The following is a 20,307-nucleotide window of genomic DNA, read 5'->3' on the forward strand; positions in this document are numbered from 1 at the left end:
GTGTCAGGCAGTGACGTCACTGGGGCGCCTAGACACGCCCCTTTTCCTCGTGAGCTAGACGACTGGGCGTTCTGTTTTTACGTTATTTCCGGAGCGTCTCCCTGCTCTGGAGCTTGCATTAGCTGGGCTGCTTCACCTCGTGTGAGCTGCCGGAGAGTATTGCATTTCAGTTGTTTGATCCTCCCATCATCCTGGCCCGACACCATGGGAGTGACTTGGTAGGACTTCAAGGGATTTTGTGGGGGCGGGTCTTGGGGTCTTGAAGGCCCTCGGAACCTCCAGTGTACCCGGGAGGAGGATCGGGACCAGGGTCCGCCGCCCCCCGGGAGCTGAGCAAGATGTCCTCGTGTTGTGTGGGTGAGGGGGCCACCGTGAGGGCTGCGGAATCTGCGGGACTTTTCCCTCGGAGATGCGCCCCTTCCTCCTGGAAGGCGGCAGGTAAAAGGTTTTATCTTAAGAACCCATCAATTGTCGTGTACCTCCTTCCCTTTTTCTTGGTACGTTTTGCTGCCCGTGAGGCCATAGTACTGCCCGGGGTGGAACTTTAGGGTCGGAAGTAGGATATCGGGACTAGGACCCATTTGCAGGCAGGGCTGGATGGTGGGGGATAGGCAACAGGCAGACAGTATCTTTAAGGTTTTCGCCTGCCTCTCCCTACAGCCACTAAATGCGGTTACACCAGCCTGTGTATGGTCCTAGTTTGGCCATTTTAAGATCTTGGGTCTAGAGGAAAAAAAGAAGCTATCGGGAATTAGGAGATTGGGATTCCAGGTACATCACTTCTTCAGGACCTGTTTCTTACTATGTTTAATTACATGGTTGGTTTAGTTTCTATGGACTTATTATCTCTAACATAAGTCAGTGTGGCAGGGAAAAATATGGGCCTAATTTTCTTGGAGGCATTAGTTCCAAAATGCTAGATTTCAGGGCTTTAATATATATATATATATATATATATATATATATATATATATATATATATATCTTGAGCATCTTTCTGGTCAGAGAGGACTAGAGGCCAGGGTATCTGAAGTCAGTGGCTCTAGGCTTTTCATATAAGAGCCTGTGGGAACTCGTCCTCCTTGTAGCCCAGGTCTTGCAGGTTTGTCAGCACATTTGCTTCCTGCAGTTGACATCATGAGTTTCCTTCGAAGTCCTTTAGTGTAAGAACGATGTGAGGAACGTGAACGAAAAGTTTGCTGAGGACTTCCCTGGCGGTCCAGTGGTTAAGACTCCACGCTTCCACTGCAGGAAACTAAGAGTTCCGTGCCTCCCTGTTTGCGGAACTAAGATCTGGTATGCCGCGGGGCTCAACCAAAAAAAAAAAAAGTTTGCTGCACAGAGGCATGGAACCCTGTTGTTTCAGTGCAGAAGGCAGACAGAGAGAAAGGGCTCTCTGTCGGTTGGGATGCTTCTCAACTTTTTCAGGCTTCTAGGACTTCTGACCCCGGTAGCATTACCTTAGGGATTCTTTTTTTGGGGGGGCCTCCGCTGTGCCATGTGGGATCTTAGTTCCCCTACCAGGGATCAAACCCTCGCCCCCTGCATTGGAAGTGCAGATTCTTAACCATTGGACTGCCAGGGAAGTCCCAGGGGTTCTCTTTTATTTCAGAAGCAGGCACATAAGCATCATCATCGCTTGTCAGTGCTTTTTCTGATGGAGAGTAGTGACAATTTTTTAGCAACAGTAGGACTCTATTTTTATAGCTTCATTTACTTGATTATGATTGATCATAAAGCAATGCAGTGTCTCCCCAAATTCAGCCACGTATGACTGTATTTATGATTTTTATTTTGTCATGTAGCACTTGAACTATTATTTATTTGTTTATTTAATTTATTTTTTGGCTGCATTGGGTCTTCGTTGCTGCGCGTGGGCTTTCGCTAGTTGCCGTGAGTGGGGGCTTTTCTTCATTGCCTTGTGCGGGCTTCTCATTGTGGTGGCTTCTCTTGTTGCAGAGCACGGGCTCTAGGCACGTGGGCGTCAGTAGGCACGCGGGCTTCAGTAGTTGTGGCACGCGGGCTCAGTAATTGTGGCTCGCAGGCTCTAGAGCGCAGGCTCAGTATTTGTGGTGCACGGGCTTAGTTGCTCCACGGCATGTGGGATCTGCCCGGACTAGGGCTTGAACCCGTGTCCCCTGCATTGACAGGCGGATTCTTAACCACTGTGCCACCAGGGAAATCCCCTGAACTATTATTTATTAATGTCTTCTTTGGATTCTGTTTCTTTTCCTTAAAAGTATTTTAACAGACAACTATATTCCTGGGGAAGCATTCTGGTAGACTGGTTAAGAGCACGGATATGGAGCCAGCTCGCCTGGCTTTGAAGTTTGGTCACGCCACACCACACCAAGCTTTGTGACCTTGTGTGAGTTATTCAACCCCTCTGTACTTCAGTTTCCTCATTGACAATGAAGAGATAATAATATTATATCTTATAAGGTTGATGTGAAGATTCAAAGAGTTAATTTATCTAAAGGCCTTTGGACACTGCATGGCACATAGCTAGTGCTTGTTTCCTACCACTCTAAAGGGGAAGCCAGTTTCACTCACCATAGAAGGAAATCTTGGAAATAACTTCTTGTTTCATTGTTTTGGTTAAATTCTTGTACGTACTGTTGCCTCTCACTCCCAAAGATTAGAAACTTGAGGCTTGCTTCCTCTTTGATCCCAGGATCCTTAGAACTTTCTGCATCAATGGAAATGTTCTGTGTCAGCACTACCCAGTACACTAGCCCCCAGCCATGTGTGGCTGTCGAACCCTTGAAATGTGGGTAGTGTGCAGCTGAGGAGTTGAAGTTTTCATTTGTTTTATTCACTTAAGTGTAAATAGCCACATGTGGCTTGTGGCTACTGTGCTGGACAGCCCACGTGCAAAGTGTTAGAGAGTTGGTAAGAACATAATAACCCCAAGTTGAGGCTTTGTCTTTGATGTAGTCAGAGCGGAAAGAAACGCAGAGGAAATCCCTTTCTCGTCGTATAATTCAGTGTTACTGCATGCTCAGTCTGTATGCCACCTAAAATCTTCTCTTGAACATTGGCACACATACCACACTCGGGAAATGCTGTTGCCATAGACCTGAGTCCTGAGACCTGCTCTGGTTCTTAGCAAAGCTCTCAGGGACTGTGGGCCTCTGTTTCCCTGTCTTTAAAATGAGGAGGTCTGGATTGATGGTGTCTAAGGTAACTACGGGCCCTGATGAGCTGTGATTCTGCGGGTGAGTGAGTGACTCGAGTACACGTGCATGATGATTTTGGTCCTCTCCCTTCCAGTGTGTCCCAGATGCCTGTGGCCGAGGGCAAGAGTGTCCAGCAGACCGTGGAGCTCCTCACCCGGAAATTGGAGATGCTTGGAGCAGAGAAGCAAGGAACATTTTGTGTGGACTGTGAGACCTACCACACGGCTGCCTCTACCCTTGGCAGCCAAGGTCAGTGAGAGATGGGTCTATGGGATGGCTGGAACCTGGCGTGGAGTTAATAGACATTCAAGTTCATTGAAACCTTTCTGCTCTTCTGCTGAGGGTGGTATTCGTGGACATGGCGGCAGATGAGTTTGAGTTTCCGAATTCATTAATTTTTGACTTCATCTCTTAGACTGGGCCTGTGTTGTAGTCTTTCTGCACTTTGCACTTTTAAAACAGTGTTTCTCAGAGTGTTGGTCACCGACGAATTGCCTCAAAATCCTCTGGGTTACTTGTTAAAGGTGCAGGTTCCTGGCGCACCCCCCCACCCCCACCCCCGCTTACCGACTGACTGATAATCAGTCATAATCTACATTATAATAAGCTCCACAGATGTTCTTCATGCACCCTTAAAATTGAGAAAGACTCCTTTGAGGCTCAGAAGGCTTTGCATATGATTCTCTTGGAGCTTTAGAGTTTTGGGAACTTGTGTAGAAAGGCTTCCTGTTTCCCACACCTAGCCAGTGGCCTTGGCTACCTCCTTAGCATAACCTTGATCAGTGAAACAGCTTTTGTTTTAAATGCATTTCAAGGTGAGATGGGCTGTGGTTGGTGATGTTAGGGAGGTAGAGGATTTTTGGATAGGAATTAGGGAACCTGGGTTCTCTTAGTCTTGGCTCTGTAGTAACTTGATTTTGGACGGTTCCATAGCACAGTGACTAAGAGCCTAGGTCATGGAACCAGACAACTGAGTCCTGGCTCTGCCACAACTAACTGCAACTTTAGGTTATTCCCGCAACCTGTGACTGTTCTTATGCTGGTCACTTGCCTGCTTCCCCAGGGATCCATTCCCTGCACTTCTCCTGCAAACTACATTTGCAAGGCCTCCTGTAAGTTATCTTTGGCCAGTGAGAGGCACGGGGGAAGATTTGAGGATGGAAGAAAGAGAGTCCACAGTCTCTCTCTCCCTCTCCCTCTGCCTTGGGCTGTGTCTCTGGCTGTTGTTTCTTCCTTGGTTCTAGCTCCTGTTCAGCAGCCCTTGTTCCTGGCTCTCGTAACAGCACATCTTCTCTTTTTCTTCCAGCCTTAGGGATGGTAGTGGCTCCCTGTGTTGCTAATCTTTGGGTGGCTTCACCGGTCCATTCGATTTTTCAGTTCTTCCAACCCCTGTACTTCATTCCCTGTATTAAATCCCCTCTAATGAAACTGTCTGGTGGGGGCTATGTTTTTTGCACCCTTCCCAATACAGTTCTCTTATCTGCAAAATGAAGATAATCAGAGTATTTACCTCCTAGTGTTGTTGTGCTAATTAAATAAGTTAATACATGCAAAGCACTTAGAACAAAGGTTGTCATGGAATAAACGTCTAGTAAATGGTAGCTAAGAACTGAACTGAATTTCATCATCAGTAAAATTGCAGTGTTAACATGTGTTTTGACTGCAATAGGAGGAACACAAAGAGTCAAAAGAGAGAACGGTTATGAAAGCATTTGGAAAACAAAACACTTGTATATAGACGTAAGATAGCATGCTACTTCTGAGAAGCTCTTTGGCCTGGGCTCTGTCTTCCTCATCAGACCTTTACTTTCAAGGAACTACAGTCTAGGTGGAGAAACAGCACATTCTCAGCAGGCAGTGGGGTAGAATGGAGGGAGCTCAGAAGGCCTGGATTGGAGTTCCGGTTCTGCTGCTTTACTGGCTCCGTGCCTTTAGGTCAGAAGTTCTCCCACTGACTAGCTTTAGCATCACCTGGAGGGTGGGAAGGCGGGCTTGTTATCCCTCAGATCGACCCCCCCACCCCTCATGAGTTTCTGACCCAGTAGGTAGGGGGTGGGGCGGAGAATTTGCATTTCTAACAGGTTCCCAAGTGGTGGTTGGTGCTGCTGATCTGCGCCCCAAATCTTTAGTTGCCTTTCGACTGTTTTCGAGACGGTAAGAACACCTGCAGACTCCCGTAGTGTGAATTAAGCATGTAATCACAGTGAGTCTGCACAGGAACAGAATGCCAGATTGGCTTTGGATGTCTTTTTACTGGAGGGTTGAAATGTTTTGAACTGGATTTCTCAGGTGAAAGGTGTGAATTTGCAGCAGGCAGTGGGGAGGGCGTGGGGGGAGGTTGGTGTGGAGCCTGGTGTGTTCAGGAAGTGGCAGCACAGTGGAGGCCTGTGTAGAGGTCACAGCGCCCCCCACCTGTCTCCTCACTCTTTCTCATCGCTGCGCTCTCATCCCTGCCTGAATCCCACCCTCTCTTCATAACCTGGTTTTTCCATGAAAGTTTTTCCTGCTGACTCTTGCCCACTTTGATCACTTCCTTCCCTGAAGTCTTTCCTTCCTTCTCAAGACTTCTGGTCTCTCCCAGGCAAGCACTTTCATTTTATGGTCTTCTAAAGAGTTTTCCACCTATCTTTAGTGAGATTGTCAGCTTCTTGAGGCCAGGGGCCAAGCCCTCTGCTTGTGTGCCTCATAAACCCTGGCACAGTGTTGGGGATAGTTTAAGTACTTAATAAATATTGGGGGTTGTGGCAGTCTGTCCATTAACTCTTGTAGTGAACAAACCTTGCTTCCCATTTTTTGCCTTCTTCCATTTTCTACTTAACTAAAAATCTATACAGCTTTCCTTCCTTCTTGCAGGAAACCTATAGTAATCAGTGAGAAAACTCATTTCTCAGAAACTGGAATGGGTGAGTGGGATTTGAAACTGGATCTTGTGATTCTAGATCCTGAGTTCTTTGTGCTGTAGTTGTGCTGCTTGCTTCCCAAGCTGGCTAGATGTCTTAAAATTCTCTAGAGGCTCCCCGTTGCCTTCAGGGTGAAGTCTGAACTTGGGCACGGGGACTTCCCTGGCAGTCTAGTGGTTAAGACTTTGCCTTCCAATGCAGGGGCTGTGGGTTGGATCCCTGGTTGGGGAACTAGATCCCACATGCCGCAACCAAGAAGTCCGCATCCTGTTGCAGTACGCAGACCTCTCACTGTTGTGGCCTCTCCTGCTGCAGAGCACAGGCTCTGGACGCACAGGCTCAGCGGCCATGGCTCACGGGCCCAGCCGCTCCACGGCATGCAGGATCCTCCCGGACCGGGGCACGAGCCCGTGTCCCCTGCATCGGCAGGCGGACTCTCAACCACTGTGCCACCAGGGAAGCCCCAAATAAATATATTTTTTAAAATGTTTAAAAAAAATTTTTTTTAAATGAACTTGGGCATGGAAGAGAAGGCTCTGGCCTCCCTTTCCAGCCTCGTGCTCAGATACTCTTCTGTGGGGCCACTTCCTATGTTTCAAAGAGGGAGGAGGCCAAGGAAGGTAGGGATGGACAGAAAAGAGCAGCTGCTTCGTTTGGTGTGCTCAAATGCTGTTACTTTTATTTTCCTTAATATGTGATACCTGTCTGTACAAAAGACCATATGTAAATCCTCTCTGAGTTATTAGTCATCATCCTTAATCATCCATCTGTGAGCCCATCACTCAACTTAAGAATTAAACCATTATCCACTGTCGAAGTTCCCCATGTGCCCCTCACCTTTTTCTGTAGAGCGGGTGGGTTATATCACATGCCACCTTTTCCTCTCCCTTCCTATCTGGAAAAGGCTGTTGGCGAGGGGCTTCCCTCCACCGCCCTCCAGGACCGTTGAGGTGATGCTCGATTGCCACCTGGCTTCGTTCAGCGCATTGGACTCTACTCCGCGGTTTGCTGACGAAGGCCTTGATACTGAGTAGCATCTCCGTCCCTTGCAGGTCAGGCCGGGAAGCTGATGTATGTGATGCACAATTCCGAGTACCCTTTGAGCTGCTTCGCTCTCTTTGAGAATGGCCCTTGCCTTGTTGCTGACACCAACTTTGATGTGCTCATGGTGAAGCTCAAGGGCTTTTTCCAGAGTGCCAAGGCCAGCAAGATTGAGACCCGGGGCACCCGCTACCAGTACTGTGACTTCCTAGTGAAGGTGGGCACGGTTACAATGGGGCCCAGTGCCCGAGGCATCTCCGTGGAGGTAAGACCTCGGTGAAATAGGAGCATATGTGCTGAAGGGGCTGGCTCTGCAGATTTCCACGGCCCCTGATTGCAAACAGATGTTTCTACCTACCTGATTCCTGTCCACAGAGCCACTGTGCTTCCTCTCCCTGCGTCTTTTACCCTTTCTTTAATCACTCAGGGACTCTCTAGCCCAAGATAGGAATGGGAAGCTGGGTTCTCAGCAGGTAGAGAGCTTAGGAAGGCTGACTTGCTGGAGAAGGGGAGGGATGGTCGGAGAGGGCGGTGGGAGCAGGTGAATTCTGATGTGGAGGGACCAGTCACCCATCACAAGGACTGCAGCAGACCAGGGCAACTTTCAGTGCAGTTAACTTTTGGGAGGTGGAAAAGTTGTGCAGCATGGGAATTCCCTGGTGGTCGAGTGGTTAGGACTCGGTGCTTTTACTGCTGGGGCCTGGGTTCAATCCCTGGTCAGGGAACTAAGATCCCACAAGCCGCCACGGCCAAAAAAGTTGTGAAGCAAAGATGTGCCTTTCCCTTTGACATGCTGTCTACTCTCATGGTGTGTGTGATGACTTCATCTTTGACGTATACACTGAAAAGACGGAGTGTGTCAGTAGCTGGCTTTGGGACCAGTGAGAGTCTGCAATCTACCATGGTCCCCCCCAAAATAATAAGTAAGCTACAGGGCCTGCCTTTTGAAAACTGACGATTTAGTAAAAGAGCAAGGCCCAAACACACAAACTGTTTTTGAAGTTAGTCTATAAGAAATGCCATAAAAGAGGCACAGATTGCTCTGGGAGTTCAGGCCAAAGAGAGCACTGCTGACTTTGGGGAGTGTGATGCCTCCTGCAGGAATAGCATTTAAGGAGGGACTTAAAATATAGAAACCGGGGATAGGTCAGCCCTAAGGAGCACCCCAAGTGAAGAAAAGGGCGTTAGTGGTCATTACTGCTATGACACTCCAGGGACCTCTAGAGCCAGGATTTCCTGACCCTTTTCATTTGTGATACACCTTGCATTTGCCGAGACCCACTGGAAACCCAGTCTGTTTATCCTTCACGTTTCCAACTTTTGAGTACAAACACAGCCTGGCTGTTTCTTTACTTGTTTCTCCTTATGGTTACCAGTAATTTCCCCGGCCATCTCTCCAGTGAAAAATTAGGAGAGGAAAATGAGAAAGCCTAAGATAGATGTCCTTTGGCCCCTGTCACATGGGTTGGGAAATTATTTCTTAGGGTCAGAGCCCAGGTTTTATCTACTTAGGGAGTATTGTTTGGTCTTGAAGTGACTTATGAGCGCATGTGTCTACTTTACCCTCTACTGATCCCCCCAGCACACACACACACACACACGCACACACATACACACTCATACACACTCACTCTGTCTCCTGCTCTTCATTTTCTCTCTCAGAATTTTCCTGAGCTCTCCATGAATCTGCATCCAGCATAGCTGGGACTATACAGTTCTGAGATAATTCAAAGGGTCCTAAATCTGCTTCTGGGTCTTGTGCGTAGGACTGTGGGTTGATAACCCCAAGATGAGACTATCTGGGCCTTCCCTGGTGGCGCAGTGGTTGAGAGTCCGCCTGCCGATGCGGGGGACGCGGGTTCGTGCCCCGGTCCGGGAGGATCCCATATGCCGCGGAGCGGCTGGGCCCGTGAGCCATGGCCGCTGGGCCTGCGCGTCCGGAGCCTGTGCTCCGCAGAGAGGCCCGCGTAACGCAAAAAAAAAAAAAAAAGATGAGACTATCTGAGCCTAAAGGGAACTATGCTGGGTGTGTCGAATCCCTGGTGTTTGGGTTGGATATTTCCTGCGGGGCAGCCCTGTGCTAGAAGGTGTGTGTCTTTGCCTCAGGGTTGGGGAAGAGGGGCACGGGGGGCAAGAGGCGCACGAGAAGCAGACGACCTGTCCTGGCCCTCGCTTACCCTCCGTCTCTGTTCTTCTGGTCCCCAGGTGGAGTATGGCCCCTGTGTGGTAGCTAGCGACTGCTGGAGCCTGCTGCTCGAGTTCCTGCAGAGCTTTCTAGGCAGCCACACCCCAGGGGCTCCCACTGTGTTTGGGAACAGGCACGACGCTGTCTACAGCCCAGCAGACACCATGGTCCAGTACATGGAACTCTTCAACAAGATCCGCAAGCAGCAGCAGGTGCCGGTGGCGGGGATCCGTTAGTGACTGGCAGCTGCCCGGCTGAGCTGTCGCCAGGCGGACTCCACAGGAGGAGCAGGTGCTGCACCCTCAGGCCTCTGGACCCCAGAAACCCAGGCCAAACGGGAAGGTTTTCCTCCCTCTCTAGTTCCCAGCTGTGGCTTCTGTTCTGGGGCTCTGGACTCCCCTCCCCTGACCCTCACACACAGCCCCCGACAGGTGTTTCAGCTGGACTTGGCCTGTCCTCAAGAACAGTAATTACGAAGAGTGGAGAAGTTTGGAGCTTTCCTGCTCTAGGGGAAAAGATAGGATGGGGGTGTCCCTGCCTCGTGAGGGTGGGGAAGGCAGTCTGTATTGCCAACTACTGGGGATTTGGTCCAGGCCCACAGTGGACAGGCTGCAGGTTGTGTTTGGGTTGGGCTGTAATAAAGGCCTCTCCCTCTGCTCAAAGAATGTGGCTGGGCCCCTCCTGGAAAAGGAGTAAGAGGCACAGCTTACTTGATGGTTATCATTTTCTGACCTCTTTGCTGAAGCGAATTGTGAGTTCACTTTTCTAGGGTGTTGCCTGAGTCCTTTGAAGTCTTCCTCTGGACATCTTTCCATTCTGTTGTGAATTATATTAAGGCACAGGCTAAGGTGCTGTAACAAGGAGAACCTAAAGTACAGTGGCTCTTAGAAGTTTATTTTTCTCTTTTCTAATAGTACAGAGGTAATCAAATGGTCCAGGGCAGATTGAACTCCACAGGGTTATCAGGAACTTGGTTTCCTTCTGTCTTGTTCAGCCACCCCTAGGGTGTTGTCCTTGGGTGAGTCAAAGTAGACATTGGCTCCATGTCCACATTCCACTGGGGAAAGAGAGAGAAAGCAGTTTCTTTTTTAAAGGACATGACCTGGAGTTGCTTAAATCACTCTGGCCACATCTTGCTGAAAGGAAGTCTGGGACATAGAGCCTCTTATTTGGGTGGTCATGTTCCCAGTTAAAACTCTGGGGGTTCTGTGACTAAAAGATGAAGGAGAAAATGGATGTGGGGACCCAGTTAGTAGCCTCTGCTACACGGAGCTCAATGGATGTGCCCAGGAATGTTCTTGGCTGTTACTTTGCAGAGAGTACCCCTGTAAGCAAGCCATTCGTTTATGAGTTGGACTGTGATAGGGCTGATGCGAGAGCCACTTTAGCTGGATTAGTCACACGGGAAGTCACTTCCACACGCCTTGCCTAAGTCTCAGCATCAAGACCTCTCCAGTTCTCATGCGCCCAGAGCTTAGGGTTAGACCTCGTACTCACACTGTGCTTCATGCTTTCCTGAGCTCTTTCTCATCTCATTTGAGCCTCCAAGCTGCTCATTTGACCTACATTGTCTGCCTACCCCACTCCTGCTGCAGAAATGTTCAGTCCAGCTAGCATTTAGATACACAGAGATGGTCTTAGGAAATATATTAATGTACATACTGCAGTATTGTCCTCAAGGATACTGTCCCTCATTGAAGGCACCTAAAGAGAAATTGTTTTCAGATCTAAGTGCTCAGATCTAAAGCCTCTGTAACAAGAATCATGCAGTGGTCATGTTTCCCTTTTAGCTTTGGCTGGCAGGAAGCTCAATTCAACTTTCTAACTGTAGGACCTGTCATTTGTGTTTCTTGTTCTCACCTCCCCCTGGCTTCTTGTTTGTTTCTTTGCTTTGTTTTTACTTTTTTAAATGGAGGTATGTTTTAGATATTATTTACACATAATAAAATGCAGAGTTTTTTTATGTTTTTGGCCTTCTGATTTATGTTTGCTTTTGTCTAGATTTATCTATTTGTATTTTTCTGTAGGCTGCCTCAAATTTTCTATGAGATGAGATAGCATTTTGAACATAATGTGTTCCCGAAAATATATAGAAATTGAGTGTGGTAAATGTAACCCCAGACTTATGCATTATAAGGAGGGGTTCCTTAAAAACTAAAAAAGTAGTATAAACTCCCTAACTGTCTGTGCCTTTTAGACATAACCTTCACTCATAAATTTCCAGCATACTTCACTTTTGTTCTTTTCCCTTATCTTGAGCACACATTTGACCAAGATTTAAGTCCAGTAAACACCAGATCAGGCTTTAAGAATTGCCACTTTTTGTCCATCTTTGTCCTTTCCGTCAGTTAAAGAAAGCTTATTACTAAAAAAAGGCGGGTAATGCAATACATTTTTTAATTTAACAAATTCAACTCCACTAGCAAAGTTGCTAAAACTGAACTGGTGACTAGTGGGAAGGGCCCAAATGTCATCCAGCTTTTGTATGTAAGTCTGAATGGGGCTTTCAAGAGTAGTTTAGGGTTGTCGGTGTACAGTTTTTGAAAGTTCAGGTTGAATGAAAGTTGAGGAGCATTTGTATAAAGGGAAAAGAGGCATGGTTATCCTCATTTTAAAAATGAAAAAAACTTAAACTCAGCTAGTAAATGGAGATGCTGTATTTGGGTTTCAAATCTGACATTCCTCCTTTTACACTAGACTGTCTTCCTGTCACTCCTTCCTTTGCTTCCGGGTGCCTTACCCCTCTCCCTGTCTGTAGCTACCCCAAAAGAGCAGAAACCAGGACATTTCTGGGATTCTGCTAACATGTCACCTTGGTGGGTACCTTTGTCAGAGTCACATAGAAATCTGCCAACCTTGACTGTCAGAACCATGCAGGGCAGCTTTAGAGTTTACCTGGTTCTCCTTCACTGTAAGATGGGGAGGCGGTGGCTCCCAGGGGGGTCATGCTGAGAGGTGAGGCTGGAGTCAGGACCAAACTTCAGACTCAGGACTCGTGGCTCCCAGCGTGTGACAAAGGGTGGCGCCTGGACCTCTGTGTGGTGCCAGGTGATTTTAGGTGGAATGTGGAATACATTTTTGTTTTCGTACTTATGCCTTATTCTAATGTACATTAGAGCAAAGTATAACTGGCACTTTATGTCTTAGGATGAGGGTAAATACGTTTTTTTAAGAAGAGTCCACTTAAAGGGAACTGTTAAGTTATAGTGCAGGTGATACCTGCAAAAGGCAAAATCTGGAGGAGGAAGGAGGATGCTAGAATTTGGGGAAACACTAAGTTTCGTCCACTTCGTGTATCCATTGATAGTTCCTGCTCTTTCCTCCTGTGCTGTTCTGATTCTCTGTACCTGTTTCCACGCTGCCTCCCGCTTGCTTTCCTCAGGTCTTGAGTACCAAGTCGTCACGTGTTCCCCACTGGGTATTGGTGTCACTGCTCCACTGAGGGAATACCTAGGGACTGGCCACTCCTCCCCACCACCAGTTCTGCCCCAACCCACTGTGTCCAGTGTTCATTCCTCAGGCTTCAGGATGAGTGAAAAGTTTTCTCTCCGAATCCTGGAGGGAGGGTGCGGGGAGCAGAAGCGTGTCCTCCAGCTGTCAAAAGTTGAGACTTAAAATATGGGAAGGGCTCTAGGCTGAACATTTTGAGGACATTCACAGTGGATTTAGAGCCAGGCAGGACTGATGTGTGGCCTTTCCCTCACCACAGCCTCCCTTTCCATATCTGCTGTTGTCTGGGAGCCTTGGGCGGCAGTCCCCGGTCACAGTTGCTGTGCGGAATGGCGACCGGCTGGGTTACAAGTTTGGTCCTCTCCTGGGGGGTTGCTGTCTTTGGCCTTCAAACAGTCACTTGTGGAGGGGATTTTCCCCCAAGGTGAGAACTCTGCCATTGTGTAGAGCATTCCAAAATCAGTCTCTTGGGTTAGAAGGGACCCTTGAGGTCACACAGTTTGACCATCATTCAGTATTCACATCTTTACACCATCCCTCCCAGAGATCATGCAGCATTAACTTGGCCTTATCTAGGGAAGTCTGTTCTCTGTGTATTTCATTTTTGTCATTACCTCTGAGACAAAAAGCAAAGCAAAGCATACCTGTCCTTTCCCTTGCAGGTTGTGGAGACTGTGTGGTACTTAATGAGGGAGTAGACCATTAGTTGGGGCTATAGTATGAGCGAGCCATGACTCTTCAATGCACTGTGGGTTCTCAGCCCCTGAGGGGAGCCTCAGGAGGCCTAAAATGCCTTGAAAGTGGACACGGCTTTGTGTATACGTGCAGTTTTCTGGGAATAGGATTTATAGGGTTCATTAGAGTATTTCAAAGATCCATGGTCCAAAAAAAGAATCTCTAAAGCGAGTACATTGTGAAGGGAAAGAGCAGGAAGACAAAGATAAATCAGGTGTGACATACATCCGGCTGACTTACTGCAAGCGAGACCTTCCACTGACTTCTGAATCCTCACCTCGGGTCCCATCTCGGGATTTCCCTCCTTCATTTTATAGGTCTTCAGGCCTTTCAGTCAGTTTCTGGGAAGCTGGACTGTGTTCCTGCTCTTTTCTTTCCTATAGGTTCCTGCTTCTCATCTTGTCACTACATATACATACACACAACCTCTCAGAAATGAGTAGGAGCAAATATGTGTGAAGCAATCTTTATAGTACTCTTTGTGGCCCCAGGCGTTACTCTTCCATTATGACACACTCCATGGGATCTGAAAATTATCCTGTTGTAATGGCATTTTGCTTAATGAGCGTGTTTTCATTTTTCAGGATGGTGTGATTGATGAGGCAGAGAAATAGTTCCTTGCCTCTGTGATGAAATTAGCAAGTTAAAAAAAAGGATTCTTGGAACTCTCGGGGCAAAGATTCCTAATTCTTTTGTAGTCTCTGTTTTATTCCCTAACATATCCCTGCCCCATCAGATGGCATAGACCTGTTTTTAAGGTTAATCTGAATTCTACTGAGTTTTCTTTGGAGGCTTTAAAAAAGAATTTAGGGACCACATTTGTATATCCTAGATTGTCCCAAAGGCAGAAGTCAATATCGGACATCTGTTGTGTGGGAAAGGCAAGGCTAGGAATGTGGAGGTGACAGGTGTTTCGAGGCAGCCTACTAAATGGAAGAGAACACTGCTTTAGGAGACAGATGTCTGCATGCTAGCCATAGTGCTGTCCCTAACTTGCCAGGTAACTTCAATCACGTTGGCCTTTCTGGATCTCATCTGTGTAGTGGGAGTAATGATGCCCTCTTTCCGTATTTCATAAGCTTGTTGAGAGGCTCAAGGGAGAATAGATGTAAAGAGTGCTTTGGAGGCAAGGTGATGCTGTCTCTGCTCTTGCTTCTTTTTAATGGTGCTAAAGGTATTGTGTATAGTTAGGATGTTTGAGATAGGAAGCTATAGGGTTATTACTGCTTGGTAGCAGGTTAAAATTCTCCTCCAGTGCAAAGGAAATAGTTGTAATAGAGAAGAAGCAATGTGGAGAGAGAGTCCAGAGAAAGTATCTATCATACAGGTGTATTTTTATAATCAGTGAGATCAGTGAGCACAGTTGTAGGGACCATTTCTAGAGCATGGAAATATATTTTTAATATTTACTCATAGTGTTGGGATTTTACTTGTTCTCCTACAACCTAACGGAAAAGAAGCTGAGCTTTAAAAAAAAAAAACAAAAACAAGAGTGGGGTAGAAATGGCTATATTTTCTTTGTGTAACACATCCATCCCTGTTTCCCCTCAACCCCCAAGCCTTAGTTGTGCCTGCTTCTGAACTGCTTTTTGGGTGCCAGTGTATATGGTGACTGAAGAAAGTTGTGTCTAAAGAAAGTTCAGTGTCCCTGATTCTATTTTCCATTCCTCATTGATGAACCACTGAAGCTCTTAACCCTCTAGCTACAATAAAACCTTTTTGTTAGCTATCTTGCACAGCCTTTTCATATTTGAATTATCTAAAATAGCCTTCTTATTCTTTCTGCTTCCATCTGATACACAATTCTCAAACTTTTTGGTATCAGGGTTCCTTGATGCTCTTAAAAATTACTGAGTACCCCAAAGAGCTTTTGTTTATGTAGGTTATATCTATTGGTACTTACCTTATTAAAACTTATTTATAATGAAAAATGAAAGTATTAATTCACTTAAAAGTAACAATAAACACATCACATGTTAACATAAGGAAAATATTTTAATGAAAAATAACTTTTTTTTCAAAGAAAAGACTTAGAAGAGTGGCATTGTTTTATATTTTTGCAAATCTCTTGAATGTCTGACATAATAGAAGACAGTGGATTCTAATACCTGCTTCTGCAGTCAGTGTGTTGAAATTTGTTGTTTGGTTGAAGAATATGAAGAAAATCCAACCTCACACAGATGTGTAGGTGGAAAAAGGGAGAAGTATAGTGATACCGTCTTCCGATAATTGTGGATGTTTTTTGATACTACATCACAGCTCCGCTGAAGGTTAGTTGCAATGTGGAATCTCAAATTCTATCAGTGAACTTTTTGTACTCTATTATATTAACATTCATTGGTTTATTTTGCACTTTGAAGGGATCTTTTACCCATACACAGTTTTGTAGCATCATGCATTGGTCATCTTGGAAATATGCAGATCTTTTAAATGTTGACACATTTCATTCTGCAATATCAAACAATCATATTTGTTAATATCACCACCAATCTCATCAGAAAAGTCTTGGGAAGCTATTAAGCCCACAGTGGCAGATATGTTTTCGAAAATTCTAAGTTTTGCCTGAGAGCTTGAGTTTGATCAATGCTGTCAGGCTCAATTTGTTTACTTTTGAGAAAGTATCTTTCGGATACCCAAGGCTGAATGACTAATTTATCTGTTAGTTGTTCTTCCAAGTAAAAATGGTATTGCATGAATTGCTACTTCAGCTCAAAATTCAGAGAAATTGCACAAGTTCTTTTCCTCAAGAAAAACATTGTAAGGAACAAAAGTGCTTTATGCCTACATCCACTTAATCACATAGAGGAGTATTATTGAAAAAATTTGTTCTTACATAAAACAAATAGTTTTTATTTTAGTGCTTCATCAAGGACTTCCTTAAAGTGACACAGATATTATTTTTTCCTGTGAATGGGTGGCAGTGAAGAATACCTTGACTGCTAGTACAATTTAGTGCCATTGGCTTGATTTGTGTTAAGGCAGCAGCAATTTTACCCATTGTGACTTTTGTATCATTAGTGCAAATGTCATCACAGTGACAAAGGCAAGTAATATCTTATTACTATGAAAATAGTTTTGATTTCAGGGACCCTCCTGAAAAAAGTCTGTAGCTACCAGGGCTCCGCAGGCCACACTTTTGAGAACCACTGGTCTAATACGTACTCACAGCACTGAGAATCACCACCCCCATTGCTATTTTGAGAGCACCCCTTCCTTCAGAAGTCTTAAGTGGCTCCAAAATACTTCACTCAAAAAAGCACCTATAATGGTGTCATGTACTTTGTTAGGGAAATAACATTGAATAAGATCCAATCTTTATTCTCCAAGAATTTTCTCGAGCGGCTGGGGAGTAACAGGAGAAAATAGATGAGTTATAATGTAAGATAAGAATTCCGTAAAGAAAATTATGTTAAAGGTGTTAGACAGCAAAGGGAATGCTAAATTTTAGGTCTAACTCTGAGCTCTTGAACCACATGGCAAATCCTCACCAAATCAGTCAGTCAACCACTAGGTCTTCTTTCATCAAGTCTTAAAAGCCTAAGTTTGGAAATGTTTTCACAGGTTTGGCTCCGGGCATTGCAGATTCTTGCTTACACATGCACATGCTGTTTCCCCCTTCTTATTTTATTTGTTGTTCTTTGGCTTTTGTTGCTTCTCTATTTCATATTTACAGGTGTGTAGCTTTGAGCCAGTGTAGGTGGTAACACATATGTTTATTTCTTTTCCTTGCCCTTGTACTTAAACGTAAGCCTTTACCTGTTTTGTTAGCCTTGCGTTGGGTGATGTAACTGCTGGTCTTATTTGGAGGAAGACCCCCCATCCCAAGCTGTGTCAGGGCAATGCACCCAAGAGGCTGCTCGGGAAGGAAGCCTTTTCTTAGACTGAGAAGATTTGTAGAAATAACCGCTATTCTATTTACCTGGCATCTCCATCCCCACGATGTGCCGAACTTCAGTTTACAGCAGCGAAACTCTTAGGGGGATTTCCATAAAACAGCTGAATTCCGACTGGGTCATCAGTGGCAAAAGTCAGACACGTGCTCACTCGCCTGGGAGCCAATAGTAACTTTTGCAAAAGCTGCCTCAGGAAACCCCACAGTTCGGAAGCTGCATCTTTCGGACACTGAAAAATAATAGTCTTTTACCAGAACAAAACAAAAACCTAGACGGGATAATGAGAAAGGCTTTTCCCCTTGGCATTGGGAAGCGATGTCAAAGACGCTCCATCCAAAAGGAGTGCGGGGAGCTACCGTAAAATTCCTTTACAGTTCCCGCGGGCTAATGGGCTGGGGAGAAGGGGGCGGAGATGGGCTCGGGTGAGTCTCTGGCCCTTTAAGGAGGAGGGACAGGCGTAAGACTCTGTACCTTTAAGAGTCTCTTTGTCTGGAAACCTCCGTATTTACCCTCCTGTGCTTCAACCAAACTTCGACCCGCGATTCACAACGCCCCTCTACGCCGCCGCCCCTTACGGCAGGCTCAAATCGGCCGCGCGTCGGTGGCTAACCCTAAACTTGGCAGCCGCGGCGCGAACCCTCGGAGGGGATGTCTGTGTCGGGTCAGGGCCCAGCGCTGAGCCGTTGGCGCAATGCGGGGCCCGGGGGCGGGGCTCCGGCGGGCGGGCCAATGGGTGGGCAGGGGGCGGGGCCGTGTTCGGTTGTCTCGCGCCCTGGTGACAGCTCGCGCGTGCTGATGATGGCGGTAAATAGAGGGGGTCAGGGGAGGGGGCGGAGGAGGTGGGGAGGCAGCAAAGGGGATAGCTCCAGGGGGTGGGGGGACGAGGACCCGGGAGGGCGCGACGGCCAGAGAGCCCATTCTGAGACTCGGAGGCGGGGACAGGAGTCTCCGGCACACTGGCCCTCCCCTTTAAAGAAGCAAAACCTCACACACCGGGTGAGGGGCGACAAAGGCGGCGCGCGCCTCACGGGCGGGAGGAGCGGCGGCAGGGGGCGGGACCGCGGCGCCGGCGAGCTGGGGGCGCCTGGGGCGAGGGCCGGCGGGAGGCGTGAGCCGGCTGTCCGGGAGCGCCGGCCCTTTATTTTGGCGGGGTGGGCGACCGCTGGGTTTGGGGTAAAAGCTTTGAGGGGAGAAGGGAAGGAAGGCTTGGGAACGGTTGGGGGAAACGGGTCTGTGAATGAGACGAGGAAGATTAAGGGGAGAAAGGGTTAGAAGGCAGGGAGAGGAGTGAGAAAAAGCCAGCCAAGGAGGTTGGAAGGAGGCAAAACCCAGGGTGGGTGATAAGGAAGCCGGGCCGGGAGTGAGGTTAGGAAGACAGAGCCTAGGAAGACGGCTCCTCGGCTTAGGTGTGAGAGCAGGGGTTTGGAGGGGAAAGCTCTGAAGGGGATGGTAGTGGGGTGAGGGTTACTGGGGTAAGAGTTGCAAGTGGAAGGCAAGGAGGGGCAGAGCTGGGGTAGTAGTTGGGAGCAGAGGAGAGAGAGTGATTAAGAGCCAGACGTGACAAGGGTGTGAACTAGTGCAGAGCGAGATGAGCTGAAGGTCTAGGACCGGCGGTGGGTGGGAACTGCGAGGTTCTGAGAAAGGTATGGGTTAGTGGGTGGGCAGTGGGTGTAAATTCTTGAAAGTGAGGGAGGGGGAATGAGACACTGGGTTAGAACCAGGTGGAGTTAGGAATAAGTGCGGTGGGAGTGGAAGGGTGAAAGGAAATAGAGATGAGAGATGGGGCGTTTGTAGGACAATTCGGGGACCAGAAAGCTGAAAGGAGAAGAGGGTGAGGGTGTGAGAAGTGATGACGGTCTGGGACAGGGTAACTGGGGAATTGTGTTAACTGACGAGGTTCAGCAAGATCCAAGGTACAAACAGGGAGGTTAAGAGACAGGGTGTAAAGCGGACCAGCAGAGGAGCAAGGAAGAGGTGGGCCCCAGGATTTAAAGGATGAGATGGGGAGTGAGGGAAGAGAACAGGGTTAAGGGCAGCTTGGGGAAGCCTGATGGATGTAGAGCTGGGGTAGACTGCACAGGGGTGGGAATTAAGTGGGCAGTTGGGGGAGATGCTCCTCGTGGATCAGGGCAGAGACGCTGTAGTGAAGGATCAAGTGTAGGGAGCCTTTGGTGCAGAAGAGGAGGAACCATGGTGAGTGTAAAGAGACCTAGAGATAGGAGCAAAAACCAAAAAGTAACAGTGAAGGTAGGGGGTGAAGGAAAGGAATTCTTTGTTGAGAAGAGAACTGTGAGTGTGTTGAAACTGTGAGTCCTTTTGTCCATGAAAGTAGGATATTCCAGAAACCTCTTTCTCTCTTCAGGGAATCTTGAATCTGCTTCCACCTTTCATGGCTTTTTAAATCGACTTTTCATGTCCACTTTGAAAAGATGAGACCCATTTTGATTTGATTTTGTTCTCGTATGAATGATGAAGCATCAACTGGGTGCTGAGAAGCTCTGCATTTCACCACTGTTGTGATAATGGGGAAATGGGTTGTATTTCCAGTGTGGTTGTGCCTGTCTGGTGTGACAGTGTTGTGTTGTAGCAGTGTGATAAATGACAAGCACTGGGCAGTGCTTTATCGATAGCCTTTTCATTTTCAATGGGGAGCACACTGTTGTTGAGATAGAGAAAGATGAAAATCTTTTTGTTTTGTTTGATCAACCAGATTTCTGCCTAATTGTTTTTGGTGGCTGGAGAATATTGAGAAATCATTTCAGAGAAAGGCGAATAGCCAACCAGGGAAGTTTGCCGGGGATGACATTTAAATCGGGGCAGTGAGGACACCTAGTTCCTAAGCTACCTTTAGCTTTGTGTGGGACTCTTTATACTGTAGTAGGGAACTCACCCATTTAACAAAAATAGAATAAAGAAAGGGAGGT

General features: G+C 47.1%; 2 protein-coding genes across 4 annotated transcripts in view; both read left to right on the plus strand.

Annotated features, from left to right (window-relative positions):
* Positions 1–107: 107 nt before the first annotated feature.
* The window catches only part of MED20 (mediator complex subunit 20), a 64,516-nt gene continuing 44,316 nt past the window's right edge, over positions 108–20,307 (plus strand). Inside the window, exons 1-4 of one of the 3 annotated variants that reach the window (XR_003796795.1) lie at positions 108–218; positions 3,274–3,428; positions 7,132–7,385; positions 9,326–9,596. Coding sequence is in view for 1 of the 3 variants with exons in the window: in XM_029243890.1 (XP_029099723.1) it covers positions 205–218; positions 3,274–3,428; positions 7,132–7,385; positions 9,326–9,541 (639 nt within the window). In the remaining 2 variants the exon portion in view is untranslated. Of the gene's footprint in view, positions 219–3,273; positions 3,429–7,061; positions 7,386–9,325; positions 11,255–20,307 lie in introns of those variants that run through there. The other 2 variants (XM_029243890.1, XR_003796796.1) reach the window with 2 other exon arrangements.
* Positions 18,862–20,307, plus strand: part of USP49 (ubiquitin specific peptidase 49) — a 62,067-nt gene continuing 60,621 nt past the window's right edge. The window contains exon 1 of the mRNA XM_029243889.1: positions 18,862–19,576. The gene's annotated coding sequence lies outside the window, so the exon portion shown is untranslated. The remainder of the gene's footprint in view (positions 19,577–20,307) is intronic.

The sequence above is a fragment of the Monodon monoceros genome, unplaced genomic scaffold (assembly GCF_005190385.1).
Source record: "Monodon monoceros isolate NGI ecotype Baffin Bay Population unplaced genomic scaffold, NGI_Narwhal_1 Super_Scaffold_3, whole genome shotgun sequence".
NCBI classification, from domain to species: Eukaryota; Metazoa; Chordata; class Mammalia; order Artiodactyla; family Monodontidae; genus Monodon; species Monodon monoceros.